Source organism: Rhinolophus sinicus, linkage group LG01, assembly GCF_036562045.2.
Source record: "Rhinolophus sinicus isolate RSC01 linkage group LG01, ASM3656204v1, whole genome shotgun sequence".
Classification (NCBI taxonomy): Eukaryota; Metazoa; Chordata; class Mammalia; order Chiroptera; family Rhinolophidae; genus Rhinolophus; species Rhinolophus sinicus.
This window is the reverse complement of record NC_133751.1, coordinates 57,972,681-58,000,102: the sequence shown is the minus strand read 5'-3', so window position 1 is coordinate 58,000,102 and position 27,422 is coordinate 57,972,681. Positions and strand designations below refer to the sequence as shown.

Below are 27,422 nucleotides of genomic sequence, written 5' to 3'. Positions count from 1 at the left end.
TAACATAATATTGTATGTTAGATATGTTTTAATATAATTAAAAAAAAAAAAGACATTAGCAAAGATCTGGAGCTAGAATTCTGGATGAAACTAAACCTGAAAGACTAATTACAAATAATTACAATTTTCTTGTTGTTTAAGGTAGTTGAAGTTGGGTTTCCTTCTATGTGTAGTCAAAGCATCCTGATAGAGCCTGTTCTCACTACATTATTGTGAGGATTAAACTCCTTCTTTAAAACCCTTACTTAAGACCACTGCTTAGACAACTATCATAATTATTTACTATTTATTAGTTCTTCTAGATCTGCATGGTCCATACAGTAGCTATTAGCTACATGTGGCTATTGAGCACTTGAAATGAGCCCAGACAAAAGCAATGTGTATTAAAAGTATAAAAGATTCTGAAGACTAAGTAAGCAAAAATTATGTAAAATCTCATGATTCATTTTTATATAATTTTATATAATTAGTGCCTAATCATGATATATATAATTATAATTTTATGTAATACTTTCTATATTGATAACAAAATATTTTAGATATAATGGGTTAAATAAAATATAAATTAAAATAACTTCATTTGTATTTAAAAAGAAAAATTTTTTTAATGTGGCTACCAGAAAAACTTTGTACGTAGGCTCACATTGTGTTTCTATTTGACAACGTTGCTCTACACCAGGGGTGTCCAAACTTTTTTCAACATTTTTCACCAAAGGCCATATGCGTTAAAATACACAAACAGCCGGGCCACTCACTCGAGGTGAGGTACGTATTGCCTCACCTGGTTTATTTAAGTAAACTAGTTTGCTGCGGGCCAATTAAAAATGGATCACGGGCCGTAGTTTGGACACCCCTGCTCTACCCAAAGCATAAGGTGATAATACGGCTCTCCCAGTACTAGCGAAATTCAAAGGCTTCAATGTAAGCACTAGGCCCTCTTTTCTCATCTAATAATTCACAATTAGCCTTATTTTTCTATTCTCATTTAAACTCGTTGTGTCCCCCAAAATTCATATATTGACTTCCTCCCCACTGTGATGATATTTGGAGGTGGGGCCTTTAGGAAATAATTGGGTCATGTCCTCATGAAAGGGATTAATAGCTGTATACAATCAGTCACAAGAGAGGATCTCTCTGTCTCCCCTGCCCCAACCCCATGTGAGGCTATAGGGAGAAGGCATCTGTCTACAAGCCAGGAAGCAGGCCCGCACCCAACATCGGATCTGCCTATACCTTGGATTTTGGACTTCCCAGCCTCCAGAACTGTGAGAAATAAATGTTTGTTGTTCAAGCCCCGAAGTCCATGGTATTTTCGTTATAGCAGCCTTAACAAACTAAAACAACTACAATCTACCACAATTTTTCCATCCTTTAAGCTCAAAGCTTCAGGAAAATGAACACAATCTCTTTCATACTTAAATACTTAGGGACAACTATCCCATAAGAAGAGCACTAATTATGTATAAATTAAAGCTAGTTTGTAACGATTTTGAATACACGTAAAAAACGGAGCCTTTATAAAGTACATTAAAATTACTTACATTTCAATATATACTATTTATATAAGCAGAAAAAACTATATGTAAAATCTAAAACTGAAAACACAGCAGAGAATTTTTCCAAAAAGGAATAATTATTTAGTTCCTACCTTGCTTATCTCCTCTTCATATTCTCTTCTCAATTCCCCAGGTTTACTTAACAGACGAACTGGCTGATAGCAATCAACTGTTTCAGACCAAGAAAAAAAAATACAATAGGCAACACAGAATTTTATGGCTCGCTTTGGTCTTCCATTAAAACTATTAATATAAAATGTAAAATGACAATTATTAACAGCTACAGCGATACCTTCTTTATGGAATTCCATTTTAAAAGAAAAGCCATAGGTTTTCTGGTTCAAAATGACACATGAGTATGTATTACTTAACTCTTTCTCTAAAAGCCATTAAAATAACAGTAAAGGAATTTTTTTTAAAAGTAGTCCTATAACAGCAAAGAGATTAGGGGAAGGGACAATCAGTAAACAAGAAACTGGAACAAATTTCTAGAAAATGGGAAGCCAATGTCAGAGAGGTGAATGGTGCAGCAGAATGAAGGGAAAAGCAGCCGTTGGGAGGGAAGGCTGTGGTGGAAGTGGGAGGGGATCTGCCCCATATTCCCGAAGAGTGGCTCAGGCTCAGAAACACAAGCCACAATACAGTCCAGAGTAAACAAGTGTGGGCCAGAGAACTCAAAGTTATAAACTGGTAAATTAGAATACTTGGCTGGTAGGCGTTTCTCCCTGGAAATGTAAGTGCACATAGGCACATTCAAAGGTTATTTTCTAAGGAAACTGTATTGTCTGAATAGACCCAGTACATCTAAAAGGAAGTGACCCAGAGCAAAGCACCCTGAAATCTGGCTGTGAGGGGTGGTAAAGCATAATGGCCAGGTTAACCTCAAACAATGTCTGCCAGTCACTAATGCCCTGCCATGTACACAGAGCTTTTTTCTAGGGACTCATTTTTAAATACAAAAGTAAAACTAAGGATCACCAGACGTTTGAAATAAATCTGCAGAAATAAAGAGAAACGCTAAGCTATAGTAAGAGGGGGAAAAGTCACCCTGGAGATAAATCTGGAAAAAGGGAACACAACTTCCTGTTTAGAGGGACAGCTATTACTCAAGTCCAAGTGACTGCCGCCTCAGGTCTGTCGTTGCCATAATTTTTGTTTTTTCAAGACAATCCAGAAATCTGTATTTTAATGTAAAATCTCCCAATTTTAAATTTGACACTAAATGGGTCATAGAAAACAGGTCTGCAGGCTTTATAAGGCCTCATGCATGCCAGCAGTTTGCAAATTCTGCAATAGAGGAACTAAATACAGCAATGTAACTCCATAACAAGTAGGGCTAAAATATACTAAATTCTTACTTATTTTAGCCATTGAGGATCCATTTGAAACAATACAGTGGAAAATACAGGAGAGAGAAGAATAAGGCCCCTGACAAAATAGGAGGGCTAAAAAAAAAGTCCAGGAAGACAAGAGGTACAGCACTTCTAAAAATAGCCAAGACATTAAGAAAATAAAAAGACAACCCAAGAATGGGAACAAAATATTTGCAAATCATACATCTGATGAGGGATTAACATCAAGAATAATATAAAGGACACCAACAACTCAACAACAAAAAAACAAACAAACTCAATTAAGAAAATGGGCAACATTTAACAAAAATCTTTAAAAAAATAAAAGCCACAGCTATGAGGAAAGGAAAAAAAAAGAAAATGGGCAAAAGACTTAAATAGACTTTTTTCTAAAAAGATATACAAATTGCCAACAAACACACAGAAAGGTGCTCAGTACCACTAATCATTAGGAAAATGCAAATCAAAACCACAGACACGACTTCATACCCATTAGGATGGCGACTGTAAAACAAAACACAAAGTGTTGGCAAGGACGTGGAGAAACTCGAATCCTTATACAAATGGTGCAGCCACTATGAAAAACAATATGGCAGTTGCTCAAAAAAATTAAAGAATTACCATATGATCCAGAATTGCGACTTTTAGGTACATATCCAAGCGGTGCAAGTAGGGACTCACTCAAACAGATACTTGTATATCAATGCTCATTGCAGCATTACTCACAATGACAAACCAAATGTGCAAACACATGCAATGGAATATTAGTCATAAAAAGGATTGAAATTTCAACACATGCTACAACGTGGATGAACCTGAAGACACTATGCTAAGTGAAATAAGCCAGATACAAAAGGACAAAATACGCACCACGATTCAATGAGATACCCACAGTAGTCAATTTGACAGAAAGTAGAACAGGCTTGCCAGGGGTTAGAGAGAGGGGAAATTGAGGAGTTATTGTTTAATGGGTAGAGTTTCAATTGCAGACGGTGAAAAAATCTGAGATAGATGGTGGTGATGCTTGCATACAAATGTGACTGTACTTAATGCTACTTAACTATTCACTTAAAAATGATTAAAATGGTAAATTTTATGTTATATATTTTTTCCTACAATAAAAATACTTGAAAAAAGTAAATCACTTTAGCTATAATTAAAACTAGTAAGATAATTTAGAAAATGAATAATGAAGACAGATTTATTATACTAGATATCAAAATGAAATTGAGCAGAATTAAATTAAGGTATGGTACTATCACCTTAATTCTAATAGTTATCTAACAGTTAATAGCTGTTAAAACTAACAGCTACCAAGAAATAGGTAGTTAAACAACAAACAGCCCCAAAACAGCTCTGGAAAATAAACATAGGTCTAGGCAAACAGTACACAGTGAGGATGTGTCATTTGCCAAGAGGTGTGGTTATTAGAATTGGCAATCCCTGGCGGGGAAAAAGTTAAGATGCCTACCTCATACAATACTCAAATTCCAGGTGAATTTAAAAACAAACTTGTAATGTAAACAAATAAACCATAAATAACCAAGAAGAAAATACAAGAGATAATTTAAAATCTTAGGGTAGACTTCCTAAATAATAGAAGAAACCCAAAACAATAAAAACCTCTATATGATGACAAATCACAAAGTCAAAAACAAACAACAAACTGGGAGAAGTTATTTGCAAATACATAAATCAATAGAGAATTAATGTTTGAATACAAGACCGTCTACAGATCAATTAAGAATAACATACTACAATAATGGGCAAAAAGAAAGGAACATGCACTTTATAGAAGATGCTTAGCTACTCTATACTGAGCTGACAACAGTAATTTGTTTTAAACATGGAACTTCGGAGATTTTTAAAGTTTATTTGCACACAAGGTAAATCTAAACTAAGATCAGTAACTTTTTCAATCAGACACAACAAATTAAAATTGTCTTTATATGCCTCCAACATCTAAGTGCAGCAATATATTTGCTATTTCTTAACAATTTCTTAAACAATTTCTAAGCGTACGAGAAATTTGAAAACATCAGTTGTATACACTAAAAGTGACTATGATAGACAATTTTTGACATCTGTTAGAAACAACTCTCAACACTGCTCTGTTTTGGTTAACTCTAAAACTTCTGTTGTGACTCATTTAAATTAAATGTTTTCACTGTACTTAATATGGCTTTCTTACAGTGAGTGTTCTTCCTTGGCAGCCAGAATGCATTAAAAGAAATTTATCCCCATACTTTTCATTTTATTCACAAGTTAAAGAACTCAATGTCCAGTATTGGACCAAAAATAAAAATAAACAATAAAACCTAACTTGAACTTGAATTAAGCTATTTATAAAATTATTCTTCCATCCCTTGGTTCCAGGACACCCTGTAGATACCAAAATCCAAGGACGCTCAAGTCCCCTATATAAGATGGCGCAGATCAATGCATGTAGTTGGCCTTCTGCATCCATGGACTCCCAACCAGGAACTGAAAACAGTGCAGGTATTGCTGGGGAAAAAAAAATCCACATAAAAGTGGACCCATAATTAATGCAACAAAGAGCTGGTTCTTTGGAAAGATTTACAAAATTGACAAACCCTTGGCTAGACTCACTACGATAAAAAAGACAAATAAAATCAGAAATGAAAGAGAAGTTACCACAGAAGCCACAGAAACACAAAGGATCATCCAAGAATACTATTAACTACATGCCACCAAATTCTATAACCTAGAAGAAATGGACAAGTTCTTACAAACATATAGCCTTCCTAGGCTGAAAAATTGTAAAATCTAAATAGACCGATCAACAGCAAGGAAATGGAATCAGTCATCCGAAACTGTCCCAAAAGCAAAACTCCAGGACCAGATGGCTTCACTAGTGAATTCTACCAAACACTCAAAGAGGATCTAATACCTGTCCTACTCAAACTTTTCCAAAGAAATTGAAGAAGAGACAATACTCCCTAACTCATTTTATGAGGACAACATTACCTTGATACCAAAACCTGGTAAGGATAATACAAAAAAAGAAAATTACAGACCAGTATCTCTGATGAATACAGATGAAAAATCCTAAACAAAATTCTAGCAAATTGAATTGCATAATGCATTAAAAAGATTATATATCACGACCAAGTGGGGTTCATCCCAGGGGCACACAGATGGTTCAACATAAGCAAATCGATCAAGGTGATTCATCACATTAACAAAATAAAGGACAAAAATCGTATGATTATATCAATAGATGCAGAAAAAGCATTTGACAAGATACAACATCCATTTATGGTTAAATCACTTAATAAAATGGGTATAGAAGGAAAATACCTTAACATAATAAAGGCCATATATGACATACCCTCCCTAATATCATAATTAACGGTGAAAAACTGAAGCCCTTTGCCCTACATTCAGGAACAAGACAGGGCTGTCCCCTATCACCTCTGCTTTTCAACATACCATGTTTCCCTGAAAATAAGACCTAGCCAGACAATTAGCTCTAATGTGTCTTTTGGAGCAAAAACTAATATAAGACCCGCTCTTATTATACTATAAGACCCGGTCTTTATAATATAAAATATAATAAAATATAATAATACCAGGTCTTATATTAATTTTTGCTCCAAAAGACGCATTAAAGCTGACTGTCTGGCTAGGTCTTATTTTCGGGTAAACACAGTAGTATTGGAAGCCCTGGCCAGAGCAATTAGGCGAGAGAGATAGACATATAAATGGCATCCGAACTGGGAATGAAGAAGTTAAATTGTCACTCTTTGCAGATGACATGATGCTATATATAGAAAACCCTAAAGACTCCACCAAGAAGCTATTAGAAAACATAAATGAATACAGTCAAGTTGCTGGATACAAAATCAACACAATGTATCCATTGCATCCCTATATACTAACAATGAAATCTCAGAAAAAGAAAGAAAAAAAAAAACCAATTCCTTTTGCAATTGCAACAAAAATAATAAAATACCTAGGAATAAACTTAACCAAGGATGTGAAAGACCTATACACTGAAAACTATAAAACATTTTTAAAAGAAACTGAAGAAGACACAAAGAAATGGAAAGACATTCCGTGCTCAGGGACTGGAAGAATCAACATAGTTAAAATGGCCATATTACCCAAAGCAATATAAGATTTAATGCACTCCCCATCAAAATCCCAATGGCATTTTTTAAAGAAATAGAACAAAAAATCATAAGATTTGTATGGAACCACAAAGGACCCCAAATAGCCAAAGCAATCCTAAGAGAAAAGACTAATGCTGGATGTATCACACTCCCTGACTTCAGTTTGTACTGCAGGGCAACAATAATCAAAACAGCATGGTATTGGCAGAAAAACAGACACACAGACCAATGGATAGAATTGAAAACCCAGAAATAAATCCACATAAATATGGACAGATAATTCTCGACAAAGAAGCCAAAAACATACAATGGAGAAAAGACAGCCTCTTCAATAAATGGTGCTGGGAGAACTGGAAAACCATGTGCAAAAGAATGAAACTAGACTGCTGTACCAAAATTAACTCAAAATGGATCAAAGAAGACCTAAACATAAGACCTGAAACAATAAACTGTATAGAAGAAAACATAGGCACTAAACTTATGGACCTTGGGTTCAAAGAGGATTTTATGAATTTGACTTCAAGGCAAGGGAAGTAAAAACTAAAATAAATGAATGGGACTATATCAAACTAAAAAACTTCTGCACAGCAATGGAAATCAACAAAATAAAGAGGCAACCAACTGAATGGGAGATTTTTTGCAAACAACACCTCCAGTAAGGGGTTAATATCCAAAACATATAAGGAACTCATACACTTCAACAACAAAACAAACAATCCAATTAAAAAATGGGCAGAGGACCTGAAGAGACATTTCTCCAAAGAAGACATACAGATGGCCAATAGACATACGAAAAAATGCTCAACATCACTAATCATCAGAGAAATGCAAATAAAAGCCACAATGAGATATCACCTCACCCCAGTCAGAATGGCTATCATCAACAAGACAAATAGTAACAAGTGTTGGAGAGGCTGTGGAGAAAAAGGAACCCTCATACACTGTTGGTGGGAATGCAGACTGGTGCAGCCGTTATGGAAGGCAGTGTGGAGGTTCCTCAAAAAATTACAAATAGAATCACCATATGACCCAGCAATCCCTCTCCTGAGTATCTACCCAAAAAATCTGAAAACACTTATCCATAGACATATGTGCTCCAATGTTCATTGTAGCTTTATTTACAGTTGCCAAGACATGGAAACAACCAAAGTGTCCTTCGATAGATGATTACATAAAGAAATCGGGGTATATCTACACAGTGGAATACTACTCTGGTATAAGAAAAGATGAAATAGTGCCATTTGCGACAACATGGATGGATCTTGAGATTATTATGCTAAGCAAAATAAGTCAGACAAAAAAGTTTTAGAACCATGATTTCACTGATATGTGGAATATAAAACTGAAAGCAACCAAGGAACAAGACAAACAAATAAACAAAAACTCATAGACACAGTTACCAGACAATAGTTACCAGAGGGTAAGAGGGAAGAAGAGTGGTAGGTGAGGGTAAACGGGATCAAATATATGGTGATGGAACGAGAACTGACTCTGGGTGATGAACACACAATGTGATATATAGATGATGTAATACAGAATTGTACACTTGAAACCTATGTAACTTGACTAACCATTGTCACCACAATAAACTTTATTAAAAAAACAAAAAGTGGACCCATGCAGTTCAAACCCATGTTGTTCAAGGATCAACTGTACATTGCTGCTGGGATTAGAAAATAATACAACCACTTTGGAAAATGATCTGGTAGCTTCTTCTATAACCAAATATACACCTATGACTGAGCAATTCCCCTCATTATTTACCCAATTAAAAATGAAAACGTATGACCACAAAAAAATTTGTACAAGAATCTTAGCAGCAACTTTATACATAATAACTAAAAGCTGGAAGCGCCATCAACTAGAGAACAGCCAAGGAAGTATAATACAGTGAACCAGTAGAATGATACTTAAAAATAAAAAGAAATAAACTAACAATACCCACAACAGGAGGATGAATCTTGAACTTTATACTTAGTACAAGAACCTTGCACAAAATACTACACACTGGATGATTACTGTTATGGGTTAAATGTGGAAGTCCTAACCCTAAGAATGTGATCTTATTTGGAAGCAGGGTTCTGGTAGACATAATTACGTTGGGTTCACACCGGAGTAGGGTGGGCCCTTAATCCAATATCACTAGTATCCTTATAAGAAAGGAAAGAGACACAGAGAAGAGATGGCCATGTAAAGACAGAGACACACAGGGAGAAGGCCATGTGACTAAGGAGGCAGAGACTGGAGTTATGCAGCTGCAAGCCAAGAACACTACGGCCCGTCAGCAACACCCAGAAGCTAAGAGAAAGGCATGGAACAGATCCTCCCCTGGAGCCTTCAAGAGAACATGTCCCTGCTGACACCTTGATTTGGGGCTTGTAGACTTCAGAATTTTGAGAAAACAATTTTGTGTTTTTTTTAAACTACCTAGTTTGTGGTCCTTTGTTAAGACAACCCTAGGAAAACTCATAGAATTCCATTTACATGAAGTTCTAGAACAGGCAAAACTTATCTATGGTGAAAGAAAAAAATGGTTGACTTTTGAAGGTTGGGAGTAGAGATTAACTGGAAGGAAGATGAGGGAACTTTCAGAGGTGATGTTCAGTATTATAGGGTTTTGTGTTACAAAGGGTTATACATATGTGAACACTCAGTAAGGTACAACTAAGATTTGTGCATCTCATATGTGAATCTTACGAGGTCGGACAATTAAGTTTGCGAACTCATCCTAGAAAAAGTGCTACATACCTCATTGCTGAATGTCACTACAGTCACCTTCAAAGCACTCCCCTTGGGAAGCTATGCACCGATGCCAGTGCCTAGTCCACCCTTCAAAGCAATTTTGGAACTCTTTTTCTGGAATGGCCATCAGAGCTGTCATTGTATTACCCTTGATGTCCTGAATGTTATCAAAATATCTTTCTTTCAATATTTCCTTTATTTTCGGGTAAAGAAAGAAGTCATTGGGGGCCAGATCAGGTGAGTAGGGAGGGTGTTCCAATACAGTTATTTGTTTACCGGCTAAAAACTCCCTCACAGACAGTGCCCTGTGAGTTGGTATGTTGTCGTGATGCAAGAGCCAAGAATTATTGGCGAACAGTTCGGGTTGTCTAACTTTTCACGCAGACTTTTCAACACATCCAAATAGTAAACTTGGTTAACTGTCCAGTTGGTACAAATTCATAATGAATAACCCCTCTAATATCAGAAAAGGTTAGCAACATCATTGCAACAAGTTCGTGAACATAACTGTCAGACTTCGTATATTAAAAGAAAAAAATTATAAGGTAATAATGATCTAATAAAATAAATGGAAAATAAGACTGATGGATAGATGAAAACATGTGACAGAGCAAATACAGTATAATGTTAATTGTTATTGTTTAATGGGTACAGAGTTTCAGTTTGGGAAGATGAAATATTCTGGAGATAGATGGTGGTGGGTTCACACCAATGTGAATGTACAAGTTGTGATAAAAAAATATTCAAATATATGGTGATGGAAGGAGAACTGACTCTGGGTGGTGAACACACAATGGGATTTATAGATGATGTATTACAGAATTGTACACCTGAAATCTATGTAATTTTACTGACAACTGTCACCCCAATAAATTTAAAAAATAAATTAAAAAAAAAAGAAAAAAAATATGGTGAATGTTTATATTTAAAAAATGATTACAGTCAAAGACATATTACCATTAATCCCCCTCAACATATCCCCCCCTTGCTTCGAACACACTTATCCCATCGTTCTTGCCACCTTTTGAGGCAGTTCTGGAAGTCCTCTTTCGTGAATGGCTTTAGTTGCGCTGTTATGGCTGCCTCCATGACCTGAATTGATTCAAAACATTTACCTTTCCTAGTCATTCTGATTTTGGGGAAGAGCCAGAAGTCACATGGTGCCAGATCTGGTGAATAAGGCGGATGAGGACACACCATAATGTTTTTGACAGAAATTGCCATATCAGATGCAATGTGTGACATGGAGCGTTGTCATGATGGAGAATGAAACCATTTGCCCATTTCTAAGGCCATTTTCTATGCACATTGTTTCTTAAATGCTTGTAAAAACACAAAAGAGGACTTCCAGAACTGCTTCAGAAAGTTGCAAGAACGATAGAATAAGTGCGTTCAAAGTGAGGAGGAGTATTTTGAGGGGGATTAAAGGCAATGTGTCTTTTACTGTAATAAAAATTTTTTTAATTTAAACATTCACCGTATTTTTTGATCATACCTCATACTTAATGCCACTGAACTGTATACTTAAAAATGGTTAAAATGGTAAATTTGTTATGTATACTTTACCACAATTAAAAAAACATGCTAAGATACCACTTTACACCTTGGATGACTATGGAAAAGAAAAACAAAAATAACGGAAAATAACAAGTGCAGAAACTGGAAGCATTACACATTGCTGCTGAAGATGTAAAATGGTGCAGCCCTGTGTAAGTTTGGCAGTTCCTCAAAAAGCTAAACACAGAATACCATATGACCCAGAAATTCTGAACCGAAAAGATAGTCAAATAAATACTTGGACATTGATGTTCGTATTAGCACTATTCAAATAGCCAAGAGGTGGAAACAACCCAAATGTCCATCAGTGGATGAAAGGACAGATGAAATATATCCATAAAATAGAATATTACGCAGTCCTAAAAAGGAATAAAGTACTGATACATGCTCCAACATGCATGAACCTTGGAAACATTATGTTAAGTTTAAGCCAGATACAATAGATCACATATTGTATATGAACTATCTAGAATAAGCAAATTCATAGAGACAGAAAGTAGACTAGAAAGGGGGCGAGAAAAATGGGGAATCATTGCTTAATGGTTAAAAATTTTGGGGTGATAAAGTTTTGGAAACAACTGGTGAAGTTTGCACGTCATTGTGAATGTAATTAATGCCACCGAAATGTACACTTAAAAATGGTTAAAATGGGGGCCGGCCCTGTGGCTCAGGTGGTTGGAGCTCCGTGCTCCTAACTCCGAACGGTGCTGGTTCTATTCCCACATGGGCCAGAGGGCTCTCAACCACAAGGTTGCCAGTACGATTCCTTGAGTCTGTAAGGGATGGTGGGCTGCGCCCCCTGCAACTAGCAATGGCAACTGAACCTGGAGCTGAGCAGCGCCCTCCACAACTATGACTGAAACAGGACAACAACTTGACTTGGAAAAAAGTTCTAAAAGTACACACTGTTCCCCAATAAAATCCTGTCCCCCTTCCCCAATAAAAAATAAATAAATAAATAAAATGGTTAAAATGGCAAATTTTGTCATATGTATTTTACTGCAATTTTGCAAAAAGAATGTAAAATACCAAAACCACTGAACCTAACCCTTTAAATGGAACAATTGTATGTGAGTTTCTCAATAAAATGTTTTTTGTGGGGTTTTTTTGGAAATGCAACACATTTATTGATGAAAAATCAAACTATTCTTGATTGTTTTTGACTCTATCCTCTATACATGCTTTAAATAGAGAAGAGCATTACTGAATGTTTTTCCTATGGACTACATCTCTAATTTTGTTAACAGTGAACTTGTTTGAACTAATCTATTCTTTCAAGGCAGTGATGGTAAACTGGTGATCTACAGCTGTGTTTTCTCTGGCCTGTAGGTTAAAAGAATTTCAATTTATTCTGGTAGGATTCAAACTATGGACTTGTAGATTTTGGGGTTTTCTTGAAAAAAATTAGATGATACTGGCATCACTGGACCCAAAATCCATATGGGAGTTCTCACACAGATTGGCTTTTTCTGGTGAGGACAATCAAGTGGTTTTAATAAAAGGTAACTACTGTTAAAAATATGATTAAAATAGCTGATTTTGTTATATATATTTACTACAATAAAAATAATTCCAACAAAAAAAGGCAAGTACACCAGAGCAGACACCACCACATTAAGACACACTGCGTGGCTTACTGATCACATAAGTGGATCAAGCTGCTAGTCAATTGTTTCATTTGGGACACACTGAATTAGCTGCTGAGTCCACACTGTGGAGGGTTTTGAATAAAAATGACTTAACCAGAAGGAACTGGTCTCAGAAAGCTAGTTTAGGCTCCTTGCAGGTTAAGATGGATATGTATAAGCAAGTAAGTTAGAGAAAGTAATTGAAAGTAAAAGAAATATTAACACAGGAACCCAGTAACTACTGGATTCCTTATTTCGGCTGTTGCTGTACTACCGCTATTGCTCATCTGTGAATATTTATACAACTTTTCATAAGAATGAAGACTCCACACCAGCAATTTTTGTGAGTTTTTTGTTTTGTTTTTTCACTTTTAACCCAACAAACACCAACTGAACACACCTTGGGTATTATAACAATGACTAAAATCTTGCCACTGACTTTGGCGCCCATAGAACCCAACCCCCTGTGAATAATTTAGACAGACACTAGTCGGGCTTTCTTTTTTAGCCTTTGAAAAAACTCATTAGCAGTGACTCATTTTTTAAAGATTTTTGGTTTTTTAGCCAACAAACACGCTGGGTTTTACTCACCGATTTCTTCTGATTCTTGCCCAGATGCTTTAAGCTTGCATTCCTTTGGATAGTGTTTTTGAATTATCTCCCACAGTTCTCTATTGACAAGAGAATTTCTTCGGGTATGGTACCGAGTCCACGACGAGACCCGGCGGCGACAGAAGGGACAGCATAAATTCGCCTTTTCGACAGTCGATTGGAAGCATGCTTTACAGAGCGTGTGATTACAAGGCAGTGTTACGGGCTCGATCAAGATTTCCACGCAGATCCCGCATTGGCAATCCGACAAGGAACGGATGGCGTCTTTAGGCACAGCCATTTTAATATACTAAAACGGCATATTCAACATCAACACCCGAAAAGACAATAGTATTTCTGGCCCAATTAATGAGAAAGCAAATTAGCAGTTTTGTGTTAAATACTGTGTCCAGCAGCGTATCAGAATTCAGAGATTGGAAGCATCAAACACGTCTTGAAGCAAAAGGCGCTCTGCGGGTCAGGTAAACAGTACTTCCCTGGAAGGCGGTGCAATTTATCCACGTTTAGGACAAATTAGGATAAGAAAATAAAGGTTTTCGTCGGAAGACCTTGGCTGCTCCGAGGCATTAAGAGAACCTTTTCGGCAGTGCGGACGCTGGGTTCCGGTTGTCTGGTGCGGCGGGAGGTACGCGCCAAGTTCCCCTCCTCCCTCTCACCAGGTGAAGATGCTCGCTCAGCTGCCCGCAGCCAAGCCGGAGGCTGGCTAGGCACACAGCCCCCAAACCACCGCTCCGGGAAAGACGCTGCTTCCGCCCGGACGCCTGGCTTCCCTAAAGCAGGTCCTCCGGTTTTTCGTTGCTGTAGGGGCAGCACACGAACCCGAGCGTTCCAGCTTTTCGGCGTCTCACGTCGTTTCCTGGCGCTCTGAAGCCGCCCTTACCCTCTCCTGGATCAGTCAAAACGCTTAATCTTTGCGGTGGTGCGGAAGCAATCCGATCGGGACTGGTAACGTCACAATTGCCCGCCAAAACGGCCCCGCCCATCCAGACAACCGCCCACGGGCAAAGACCAATAACAATGGGAAGGGCGGGACTTCCGGGTCCCGGGCGCGCCACCAATTCCGTCACCCAGCCTGGGGAGGACCTTGCTCCCGCGTCGCAGCCCCTCCTACTTCAGCTTAGGTGAAGTCCGAGCTTCCCTTGCACTTTTTGTTCCCGGGGCTGCGGAAACCTGGCAGTGTCGCGAGATTTGGCCTCTGGTCGGAAAAGAGAACCCAAACAAACTTTAAATACCGAACAGTAATTTTTAAAATTCTTCCCTTGGTACTCAAACTACCTTTCTGTTTCTCTTCATTTGTAACTAAGCCTCTTAGTTCGCTGCCCAAAGTTCTTAGAAAAGCATCTCCGAGGTTAATCTAGAAAGGTTCTCGCCTGAGTATCTGCAAACTGCCATAATTTATAAAGGCATTTCACTATAGAAGGCTATAGTCCATCCCCTTCTCAAGTCTGTGGCCCAGAGATAGGTTGTTTTGGGATTGCCTTCCCTCCTAGGGGTTTGGGAAACCTCTCGTCTGCCTCCATCCTGAACCTCAAAAGTCATGTGCATCATTTACAATGGAGTACTTTATTATTAAATTTCAATCCAGAGCAATCAAAATTATAAGGAAGCCAAAACAGAAAATAGTTTAACATTTTATGCATTTTGAAATGTTTTTCCACTTGATATTAAGTTTTTGTATTGACAACTGATCCTATTAAATTCAGTTCTACGAAAAATACATATTGTGATTAGGAAAATGGCGGATTAAATATAGATTGACCCTTCGTACTTGAGAACCAAGCCTTTGTGGACCGAAAAAGGGATTCTATGGAAAGTAATTTAACAGGGTGATCTAATCATAACTTCCTAACTGGCAGGTAGTGGTGGGGAGTCACACTCCAGGCATATAACTTTTTAGTAAAAGGTTTACCTTTGTCTTAAGCAAACAATCTCCACTGCTTCTGTGCATCTAGGTTAATGCACCTTTGAAATAAGTCATAACCAACCTCAAGAGAGCCCAGAATCTTGTCAACTATCCCATAATCCAATCCCTGTCTTGCTTTCTCCCACCTTCCTGTGATCTTCCTTATTTTCCCCCTTAATTTTAAATGCATAAAAAAAGCTGCAAAATTTACTCTCTGGAGCATATGAAATCTTGCTCCCTGATGTATGTCATCAGTTTGGCTCAAATAAACTCTTACAAAAATTCTCTATAGATTTGGACGTTCTTCCATTGACACCTCATAGAGACAGAAAGTAGAATTGTGTTTGCCAGGGGCTGGGAGTTATTGTTTAATGGATATACAGTTTCACAGTTTCATATGTTCTAGAGATAGATGGTGGTGATGGTTGTACAACGTTATGAATGTATTTAATACCACCGAACTGTTCACTTGAAAATGGTTAAGTTGGTAAATTTTATGTGTATTTTACCACAATAAAAAAATGGGGGTGGGGGGAGAGAACTAGGCCTGAGTTTTTTTGAGGAAATTAACTACAGAAAGAGAAAAGAAAAACACTGTGCATGAAAATAGTCGAAGTTCTTTTGGGTCTGCTGGGATCATTCAGGTTGAGGAGATGAGAGGTTTCCAGATGGAACCAAAACAAGGATGTGTAGGTCCGTGGTAAAAAGCTTTGTTTTGTTTTAATGTGGGTTCGGAAACCTTTGGTTGCCATCCAGTTGTCCATAGTATCAATTCCTTAGCCCAGAATTCCACCTCCCTAATATGGTATCAATCTGCTTTTCCCATGGAATCTTCCATTTTTCTTTGAAACATTCAACTATGATCTACTTTATGTCATCTTGTGTTGTCAGGTCATTGCTTTCTCAATTCATCCTAAATGAGTTGGTTTGTGACTTTGCCTACCTCAAGGATCAACTCAGTGCACTTCTCCAGGAAGTATTTCTCCATCAGACAGTGATATTATAATAATAGAATGCTTCTGTTTCTCTCCCATATGCTGTTTACCATAAATTTTAGCATGCATTTCTCCCAGGGCCTTCAGGAAAATAGTTCCTATTGTTGATATGCTAATTGACTAGAGAAATTCTGCAAAAACAACCTCCTGAATAAGTGGGAAAAGATATGCAAAGCCATGCCGGTTTATCAAAGATTTATAATAATCTCAGGACTGGATTCAGGTCAGAGGGAGTCAAGAACTAACTGAGAACAAAGAGATTTGGAGATTTCTGCTCTTCCTTGGGTCCCACCTCTTGCCTGGCCCATTCTCTCTTTCCTTGACATAAAAGAAGGCTGAATTCTGGACTCTCTTAAGATGGATTTTTAAAAATTTATTTCATCAAGTCTATTTATTAATGCATTTTGAGTTTCAAAAAACCTTACATCTTTGAACAATATTTTTTGCAATTTTTAGTAAAAATTTCCAAAGTGAACAAAAAGATACTATATAAAACACAGTAGACATTAAACTGACACTAGCATTAGATCTCATTTGTCTTGATCCTTTTGTTTTACACATCTTGATTTGCTGTGTCTTAAGATGGATTTGACAAAACTAGAAATCTATCTTTTCGTTATGGTGCCATTTCGATAAATAAAAGTTTTCCTAATCTAAGCTCTGATCTACTGGATATTAAATATTTGGTGCGTCAAGCACACAGGCCTTGTCACAGTAACAATACCTCTCTGAACTCATCGAATTGTATATCTCTTTCTTAGTGATAGTCGTTTTTATTGTAGTCTTATTATTTAACTCTTGCATTTTGATTTCTATTTTAGGTACTTATGTCTTCTGTAATGGATACATTTTATGAGTATATGCTTCCTCATTGGCCTTGTTTACTTTCTGGACCTACCATCCCTTAGTCTGCCTGTGGCTGACCAGTTGCTGCCTGGAATCTCTGGCTTCTCCTGCCACTTTTGGACTCCTGTGAAACATTGCACTGAATAATGTAGGCTCTGACTTTCTAATGGTTACTGGGAGGGCTTAGATGATGCATTATGTAAGTATGAGGTGTCATTCCCCACTGGAACAAACTTTGGCCAATTGAAAACAGTGGACTGAGTGAGCATGACAGAGAAATTCCCTTTCCTTCTTCCTTCCAAGAAGGCATGGGCATGGTTTCTCCAAACAGTGTGTTTGGAGAAGGATCAGACTGAGTGGATATATCTGCCAAGCAACTTCCATGTTTCTTGTGGCTCATTTTCAAGGAGGGGCCAGCAAGATTACATATCACCTTGTTTTTTGTCCTTCTCTATCTAACATCCCTTCCAGAGTATTACCTCATTTTGGCTGTCCTGAATTTGTACCTCCCAAATAAAGCATCAGCACTTACCCTTTACCAGGAGGACAGGATCGATCTATCTATCTATCTATCTATCTATCTATCTATCTATCTATCTATCTATCTATAACATATATATTTTTTTTAAGGGTTGGTTTTTTTTTTAATTGGGGAACGGTGTGTTTTTCCAAGTCATCCTTCAGTCTAGTTGTGGAGGGTGTAGCTCAGCTCCACATCCAGTCACTGTTGCAGGGAGTGCAGCCCACCATCCCATGCAGGAATTGAACCAGCAACCTTGTTAAGAGCTCACGCTCTAACCAACTGAGCCATCCAGCTACCCCTCCAGCAGTTCAGCGTTGTCTTCACTCTAGTTGTGGAGGGCGCAGCTCACTGGCCCATGTGGGAATCGAACCAGCAACCCTGTTGTTAAGAGCTTATGCTCTAACCAACTGAGCTATCTGGCTAACACATGGCATTTGGTGTTCAATAAATTGTATATACATCATAACAAAATTGTTTATACATCATAAATGTATGGTCAATATGTGAGAATTCCTTTTCTAGTATAAATACCTGTGATATTTATACTAGAGAGAAAATGTATATCAACATACAATATATATTAGGTATTTTTTATTGTTGTTTTGTCTTTTAATAGATGATACATTCACATGGTTCAAAATTCAAAATGTACAAGATGGATTAACAGTGAAAAGACTTCTTCCTACCTTTCATTCTCTAGTCTCTTAGTTTTCTTTCCTAAAACAACCAATATTATCACTTTCTTTTGTATTTCTCCAGAAGTTTATAAAGTTTATGAGTATATTAGCTTATATGTGTCTATGTATTTGTTTTTGCACTTTTTCCCACTTAACACTATATTGGAAATAAATATTTTAAAACAATACATCTTACTGATAACGCCGTATCATTATACAATAACACAAAGAGCTTCTTCATTCTCTTATGTGTCTACACAGAAAGTATCCACTGTATCCATTTATCATAACTTCTCTAACACTCCCCTCACTTGTGCTATAAAAATAAGCCCATAACAAAATTGTATATACATATTTTTTCCCATTTGCAAGATAAATTACTGGAAATGGAATCACTAGGTTATAGGGCAACAGGTTAGTTTTTGACTGATGGCATCAACTCTTTTAGGGATGACTTTTGCTCTTCAGGGGCTCTCACTGCTTTCCCCTTCTCAATGACCTGAATAGCCCTCAGCAAACCATCCCGCAGAGCCTGGTTCTTCACCATGTTGGTGATCATGAAAGGGACATCCCTGATGTACATCTGCCTCACGTTAGCACTGTAGTGTTCTGCCTTGCTACCATGTGCGATAAAGAAGGTACAAAGTGCTGTGATGTCACCTTCTTGCAGCCCACACTCCTCTAGGACCGACTCCCACACATCTCTAATGCGCTTATTCTTGACTTTTCGTCTAAGGACAGAGGATAAGGTGGGAAGACCTCTCACCAGGTCTGGAAGCTTCTCAAGCACATGAGTGTGCAAGCAGATGAGTACTTCAACGACATAGCTGTATAAAATATTCAATTCCATTGAAGTGAATCTACAAAAAAAATGGGGAGAGCTTCTTAAGCAGTAGAACATTTAATATCCAACTATAAAACGAAATCTATTCGGGTAACTTAGAGAAGAATAAACCCATTAGGAGAACCAGCTATTGTGTTTTAGAAAATACTTACCTGAGAAATAAGACCTGTGCTAAACCAGACACCATAGTTCTCCAGCCACCCATACTATAATTTTCTCAATGGCAGAGGAGTTACACTATGCATCTCTGTGTTAGTAAGACTTCAGCAAGCAAGAGACTGTGATGAGCACCACAGTGCCCGGCATAGAAATAGGCACTCAGATGAATCTATTTTGAATGAAGGAAATTAAGCATATGCGCTTTCTTCACAATCCATTGTTGGAACCATATTAAGACATTCAATTTTAGAATGACCATTGCAAGCTCTCATAATGCCAGAGAATTCCACTGATTTTTCATTGGATACTCACTTGAGCACCAGAACTGCTGTCCACAGCTCATCTTGGGCTGCTTGGCTTGCCAACGTCTTGCTATGATGTTCAAATTTCTGTGTCAGATTATCCTTGGTGAAGTCCAGTTCTTTAAACTGTGCTTCTAAAGCTTTGAGTTTGTGGTCTACTCTATCGGATAAAAGAATCAAGGGTTAGTTTAGGTCAGGGGACAAACTTAAGATGTTGCCTTAAGGTAAGACTATAATATATTGTTTGCAACCACTACCAAATTTGGGTAGCTATTTAAATTTAAGATTGTGAACAGATGTTCCCACGTGCCATTCTCCCTTGCCATCATCCTAGTTCTTGCATTCCTTATGTTGCCAAACTTTTGAATTGTTTAATTACATCTGCCATATCTTATCTTCGTATGATACTTTATACTTTAAAAAGTATTTTATACAAGCATTATTTTTGAGTCTCACAACCACCATAAGAAGTGAAGTAGACATTTTTACTATTTTACAGATAAAGATAAAGATTGAGACCTCATGTCATAGAGCTAGCTAGTGCTGGAGCCAGTATTTAATAAGCTGGCTTTCTCTACCCTATGATGACTGTCCAAATCCTATCCTTCAAAGCTAAGCTCAAATCCCACTGCTTGCTTGAATCCCCCAGCCTTTCTACCTGGAGATCTCCTACTTCATTCTCACAGGGACTGCCTCTATCACCTGTCATTCCCCATCTCCTGCTCTATTTTCAGAGTTAGCGTTTCATGAACAAAATTGTAAGCTCTTGGAGGGAGGAGAATCAGAGACTATTTCTTGACCGTCTTTATCCCTCTCCCCCAACATCTAGCAGAGGCCTTACACAGAAGTAATAAAATGTCTTATTTGATTGAAATCTGTAATGTGGATGAGAAGCTGAGCTGTGTAACCCAACAAGGGGATTTGAGTAGCTCTGAACAACCCTAACCATCAGAGGGCGCTGTGGCACCGGAATTATGTCGAACTGAACTACGAAGAGCTGTAACAACAACACAGCTCACTTGCCTGAAGCCACCCACATTGTCTTTCGTGAAGGAAGTGATAAACACAAACCACTTCCCTGACCTTCTGCGTTCCCAGTTACCTGAATACGGTTGCGGTTGCCCAGGTTCTATCCTTGACCTTTCTCCCAAGGCTAATTCAGCTTCAGGTACCATCTCTCTCTTAAGCTCTAGAAGTGTATCTTCAACTGTGTTTTGTACATCTCTACCTGGATGGGATGTCAAACTCAACTGTCCTAAACTGAACCTACTAACCCCCATCTTCTGAAATTACTACAGTGGAATTTTCTCACTGCTTTGGATTCATTTACATACAGATAATGGTCAGTGTGAAACGTGCGTTTTGTAGGAGTGTGAGCCTGCATGACCTAATATGCCAGCAATCTGTCTATACATTAAAACCATGTTATCTGGCATACTGTTCGTATTAAATTTTAGACCTCCTTTAAGACTATATTGCTTATAAGGTCATGTCTAGCTTGAACTTTAGAGAGGAACTCAAGCTTGTCAATCAGTATAAAAGTTTGCAATTGCAGTTTTTGGAGTCCTTACCAAAAGGCATTCCCAGAACATTCCAAATAAATCCTAAACAACATGTCTACAAATCTGAGTGTTTTCTACTACAATTCTCCAGCTCAGTTAATGACACCACCATCCATTCAATTGCTTGAATGAGAAATCTCAGACTAATTCTTGTTTTTTTTCCTCACCATTCATGTCTCTAATCTATCCCCTCTTCTCCATCACCACTAAACCAATTAATCACCATCTTTCCTGGACCTAGGATTACAGTACCCTAACTGGATCCCTGCTTTCAATTTCTGCCACCTCAAATATGCTCCTGAAACACAATTCTGATCATGTAACTCAAAAACATATAGCTTTTCTGCCACCCTGACTTGCTTAGTGATATTGTTAGAGCCAAGCTGGATCTTCTCAGCGGGAAAGATGAAGTCCTTTACCCTTTGCTCCCATCTCCTGCCACTCTTCTCACAGCCTACTCACCAATCACCTGAGACATCGATCTGGTGACTGAATACAATATGCAGTTCCATGCTTATATGGCTTACCTGGACTCTTTCTTCAACCTAGAGTTCCTTCCCGTATTTTTCTTTCTTATAAACTCCTACTCACACTTTAAAATCTAGCTTAAACGCTCCTCTATGATGAGTTCTTGTTCTTGGTGTCAAAGGCAAAATTAATTGATCCTCTCTTCATGTTTTCATAGCCCTTTAGGAACATCACCATTATAAGCTCAATCCCATTAAATTGTAAGTATTTTTGAATACTTTTGCTCTCCTTAAAGGCTGTGAGCTCCTTGAGGGCAGAAAACACATTTTATTTATTTTTGTATACCTACTATATAGCACATGCATTAATTGAATGGAATTATAGCACTTGGGAGTAAATTTTTCTTTATTAATTTACATATTTTTTAACCTGGAAGACTTAAAGCACTTTAACACAAATAGAATCCTAATTGGCATGTCTGTGGTTCTTTGCCTATTTTTACTCCTCACTCTTCTCTTACCCGCCATCCCAGAAAAGCAGACCTATGCTTGCTCCCGCCCTATAGCCCTTCTCAACCTTTTCATGGCCTCCTTTAAGGATACCAGAGTTGTGGTTTCATTGTTCATCTTCTGAAGGCAAAACAAAAGAAAATAAAACAAGCAAAACAAAAACCCAATAGAGGTTTGAGTCCCGGGTTTTCTGCTGTCTTCCACTCAGCAACAGGCGGCACCAGGATGAGTATTAGATCTAAATTCTGCTTGAAAGGTCACTCAGTACAAGAAGCTTTTAATAGCTTCTACATCCAAATATAGTTTCAAAGAACTGATCCTGTGAACACCGGTGTCCTGGAATGCACTATAATATGTGCCTTTGAAAAATGAGCCATAGAACATCAACCCAGCACAACAACCAGATGTTCTATGTATAGAACCAGTAGTAGAACCAGTGGTTCTATGTATATTCTAGTAAATGTATATATGGACATACAAATGTATACATATACTAGAATTTTTTTTTTTTTTTAAGGAGGGCGCAGCTCACAGTGGCCCATGTGGGGATCGAACTGGCAACCTTGGTGTTATTAGCACCACGCTCTAACCAACTGAGCTAACCGGCCACCCCTACGTATACTAGAATTAAATCTGATGGAAATATTACTTTTAAATTTTAACAGCTTAATTATTCAATTATAATCTAAATTAAGTTTAAAGAGAGCCCCATACTTTTTATGATGTATTATATCAATGCTAAAAATCTAACCATCCTTAGAAACTAATAAATATTTATTGAGCACTTTAGTATTAGATTAGGTATTGGAAATAAAAACAGACATAAAACTGGATTCCCGAATTTAAAAGATTTAAATTCTAATTGGGAAGATAGGGCATTACTTAAAAAGAAAATGTCCATAAAATGCTGTGTGCTAAATAAGTACAGACCATAATAATCATAAATCATGAGTGAGTAGGTTACTCAAGCCTGGGGTAGTTGAAAAACACTCACATTGAAGGTAGTATTTGAGCTTTGCCTTAAATGAAATGTATGTCTTTGATTATCAGAGAAGAGAGAAAGGTGTTACAAAGTGGAAAAATTGTGTGAGCAAAATTACAGAGGTGACAAGGTACATAATACGGTCAGAGAACAATGAGTGGAAATGTCTTAAGCATAAGATTCATGTGAGGAGAAAAAACCCAACATTTAAAATGATAAGAGCCCGCTCATGGGTTTATTCATTTGTTGAATAATTTATTCACTTATTCGGTACTTACTGAACACCATAAATATCAGTTGACTGGATAAAACCTATAAATGATCGGCACTATTCTAGGTATTGAGAATACAATGAGGAAGGCAAAATCCTTGCCCTAAAGGAGCACAGAAAACAAGGACTACAAAAGAGTGGACGGTTCTAGATAGCCTGATAAGAAGTTTGAACTGCTGTGAGCTGCTGGTTCTGTAAAGTTAATCTAGCAGTGGTGTTTAGGATAAATCCAAGTGGGAATGAAACCAGAGGCAGACAAGCCCCAGACGACTGCTATCACAGTCAGGTGTGAGGCGATGAGGGGTCGATTACAATGTTGGTCCTAGGAGTGGAAAGGCAAAGGGATAGATATGTGAGACATTATAATTCCCTCACAGACTCCTGGGGGTTGGAGTCAGGACGGCTCACATAAATCTTCAGAAAACTTTGAGTGTGCTGAGGACATCAAGTCCTTCCTTGCCTCTGTGGGAAAAACCTTGCTAGGGTCTTGTGTCCTACCTATGTGTCCAACTAGCGATGCACCCCTCTCTCCCCCCACCCCCCTGCGGCTTTTCTCTCAACAGAATCCAAATTTTGCTCCAGTGTTGGGAAGCCATATGCTTCAGGGGAGGCTGGGCCCCTCCCCAGTCTCGGGAATGAATCTTGATTAGACTAAGCCAATCATATTAATTTCATTATTGTTTCCATTATCTTTGGTTTAGGAATGAGCAGGTGGCAGAATTCTGGCCTATGAAATGTGAGAAGATGTCTTTTGTGGGGCTTCCAAGAAGCTTTGTTTCTTTTTATTGTGATAAATATACATAACTTAAATTTTACCCTTTTGGTGGGGGGTAAGTGAAATAAGTGAAGGTAGGAAACACCCATTTTGTACCAAAAGGTACAAACTTCCAGTTATAAAATAAATAAGTCCTGGGGATGTAATGAATAGCATGGAGACTATAATTAATAATATTGTCTTATATATTTGAAAGTTGCTAAGAGAGTAGATCTTAAAAGTTCTCATCACATGAAAACAAATTTTTGTGTGGTGACGGATATTAACTAGACTTATTGTGGTGATCTCAGTATATACTTATAATGAATCATAATGTTGTACACCTGAAGCTAATATACAGTAGACCTCCCTTACCTGGGGGGCATATGTTCCAAGACTCCCAGTGAATGCCTGAAACCGTGGATAGTACTGAACCCTATATATGCTATGTTTTTTCCAATACAAAAATACCTATGGTATAGTTTAATTTATAACTAGGCACACTAAGAGATTAACAATAATTAACAATAGCTAATAATATACAATTATAGCAATATACTGTAATAAAAGTTCTGTGAATGGGTCTCTCAAAATATCATGTACTGTACTTGCCCTTCTTTTTGTGATGATGCAAGATAAAATGCCTACTGGTGAGATGAAGTGAGGTGAATGACGTAGGCATTGTGACAGAGTGTCAGGATACTATAAGGATTGTTTGAACACAAGCATTGTGATAGTGAATCTGAAAATTGAGATGGCTTCTGAGTGATGAATAAGTGTGGATGTGCTGGACATAGGGATAAGTCACAGCCTGGGCGGGACTCAGTGTGTCAACACCAGACAGCTCAAGATTTCATCAAACTACTCAGATCAATTTAAAACTCATTGTTTATTTCTGGAATTTTCCACTTAGTATTTTTGGACTGTGGTTGACTGTGGGTAATTGAAATCATGGACAGTGAAACCCCAGAAGGTGAAACCATGGATAAAGGGGAGCTACTATATATACTATGTTAATTACCTCTCAATTTAAAAAATTTTCCCCTTTTGACCATTTTGAAGTGTGCAGTTCTGTGGCATTGGGTACATTTACACTGTTGTCCAGCCATTATCCCCATCCATCTGCAGAACTTTCTATCTTCCCCACCTGAAACTCTGTGCCCATTAAACACCAACTCCACATGCTCTCCTCTTTTCAGCACCTGAAACCACCATTCTACTTTTTGTCTCTATGAATTTGACTACTCTAGGTCCTTGCACAAGTGGAATTGTACACTATTTGTCCTTTTGTGACTTGGAGAAAGTTTTTCTGATGGAAAGAAACAGACGGGAGAAAATGGTCTCTCTTCATCCCTCAATATTGTTAAATCTTCATGTGATGCCTGGAAACCTCAGCAGACATCCTGGTAAGACCCTGAAGGGAACCAGTCTCAGAGAGCAAGCCAGGACAACAGAGCAGAAAGATGGAAAGAACCTGTCACAATGAAAAGTTCCTCAAAAACTTCACAATGGAAGTTCCTCAAAAAACAAAAAACAGAAGTACCATACATATAATCCAGGAATCCCACTTCTGAGTATATACACGTATATCCAAAGGCAATGAAAGCAGAATATCAAACACGTTATCTGTACTGCCATGTTCACTGCAGTTTGTAAAATGGGGATCACTAATTTTAAAAACATTTGATTCAGATTTTTTAGTATTTATGAAGGGTGAGTTGATCTGCAGCATATTATACCTCTATCACCTACCTGTAACTGATTCAGGTTTTTGAAGGATAGGACCTAGGCATCTAGATATTTTAAAAACCTTCGCTGGTGAATCTGATTTGCAGCCAAGATTATGAAGACACCTTGGTTTTAGAAAAGCTTTGAAGGAAAAGTGATCCTTTGAAGAAATAGTCAAATCCAATTATGGGAATGTCATAGACAATGAAAATATGTGGTAGGATGGTAGAGTTGAATGACATTTCAGAAATATAAACAAAGGTTCTAAGACGTGGGAAATAACATTTTTTGGAAAATATGGACCTGGGCACGTGGACTCTCCCTTCTTCCCTTCTTCCCTTCCACCAACCCGCTTTACCTGCTCGACCAAAAATAAATTTAAATTTGAATGTTAAATAATAAATGGTTACCTAGTGCCACGAAGAATTCTTTATTAAAAAGAAAGAAAATAAGTTATCTGATGTCTAATTGCCCAAGTCACCTAGACAAGGGGGAAAAAAAAGAAAAAAAAGAAAAAGTTAAGGTAGTGACTGATGAAGTTAGTTGACTAATTTGAGGCTATCAAAATTTCTGACAACCCAGGAAAGTTGTGGAATGTGTCTCCAAGAGGAGCTGACCCTGTACAGAGCAATGCAGGAAGGGAAAATATTGAAAATTCTAAGAATTAAAAAAGTAATGCCTCATGAAGAGCAGTAACATCAATTAGAACATTAGAATACGTTATTTTAAAAAGAGGAATTCCAAGAGTAAGAGGTATAAGGAAAACAGAAATGTCTGTCTAATCCCTGCTCTGGTTTACTCCAGTAATAGAATCCAAATCACCCCGGTGGGATTCTGTCCTGTGCAACCAAAGAGTTCAAACTAATAACAGCAGCTACGTGTCACTTTGGAGAACTGGTGGTAATGACACCAGATGGCTAGTCAGAGCGGCCAGGGCAGGTAAGGTAGGACTAAGTAGTCAAACCTGCTCACCCTTTGTGCTCCCCACCTGGATTTATGACATTGGGATCCACCCAGATACTGAAAGCAGGAAGCTGGACTCCACTCTTGACTCCAATGCCTCCTACTGATAATGTGACTAGTTTTCCTACCTAGCTACCCCAGAATTTACACTGAAAAATCCTTTGTGCTCCTCCAGAACTCCCTCTTCCATAGCAAACTACGGGTTCCAACCTTGCTATTAGTATTTCCTACATTCCAAGCAACATCACTGACCTACGCCTAGTGTCACCAGGAGATGCCAAAGACCACTGGAGAAGATTTTCAGGACATTATATACAAGTCCAAGATTGAGTGCTATATATTTCTTAAAAAAA

The 27,422-nt window shown here is 37.8% G+C and overlaps 2 protein-coding genes across 2 annotated transcripts in view; both read right to left on the bottom strand.

Annotated features, from left to right (window-relative positions):
* RNF168 (ring finger protein 168) overlaps positions 1–14,571 on the bottom strand; it is a 31,589-nt gene extending 17,018 nt beyond the window's left edge. Inside the window, exons 1-2 of the mRNA XM_019723667.2 lie at positions 13,563–14,571; positions 1,649–1,725 (exon numbers count right to left, since the gene is read on the bottom strand). Of these exons, the coding sequence (XP_019579226.1) occupies positions 1,649–1,725; positions 13,563–13,863 (378 nt within the window). The 5' untranslated portion in view covers positions 13,864–14,571. The remainder of the gene's footprint in view (positions 1–1,648; positions 1,726–13,562) is intronic.
* A 3,855-nt stretch (positions 14,572–18,426) lies between these two features.
* Positions 18,427–24,130, bottom strand: SMCO1 (single-pass membrane protein with coiled-coil domains 1). Its single transcript, XM_019723676.2, has 3 exons — positions 22,439–24,130; positions 19,843–19,992; positions 18,427–19,387 (listed from the first exon to the last, which is right to left on the bottom strand). Exons 1-3 carry the CDS (start codon positions 22,486–22,488, stop codon positions 18,943–18,945), a joined length of 645 nt encoding a protein of 214 aa, XP_019579235.2. The 5' UTR covers positions 22,489–24,130; the 3' UTR covers positions 18,427–18,942.
* Positions 24,131–27,422: the final 3,292 nt, after the last annotated feature.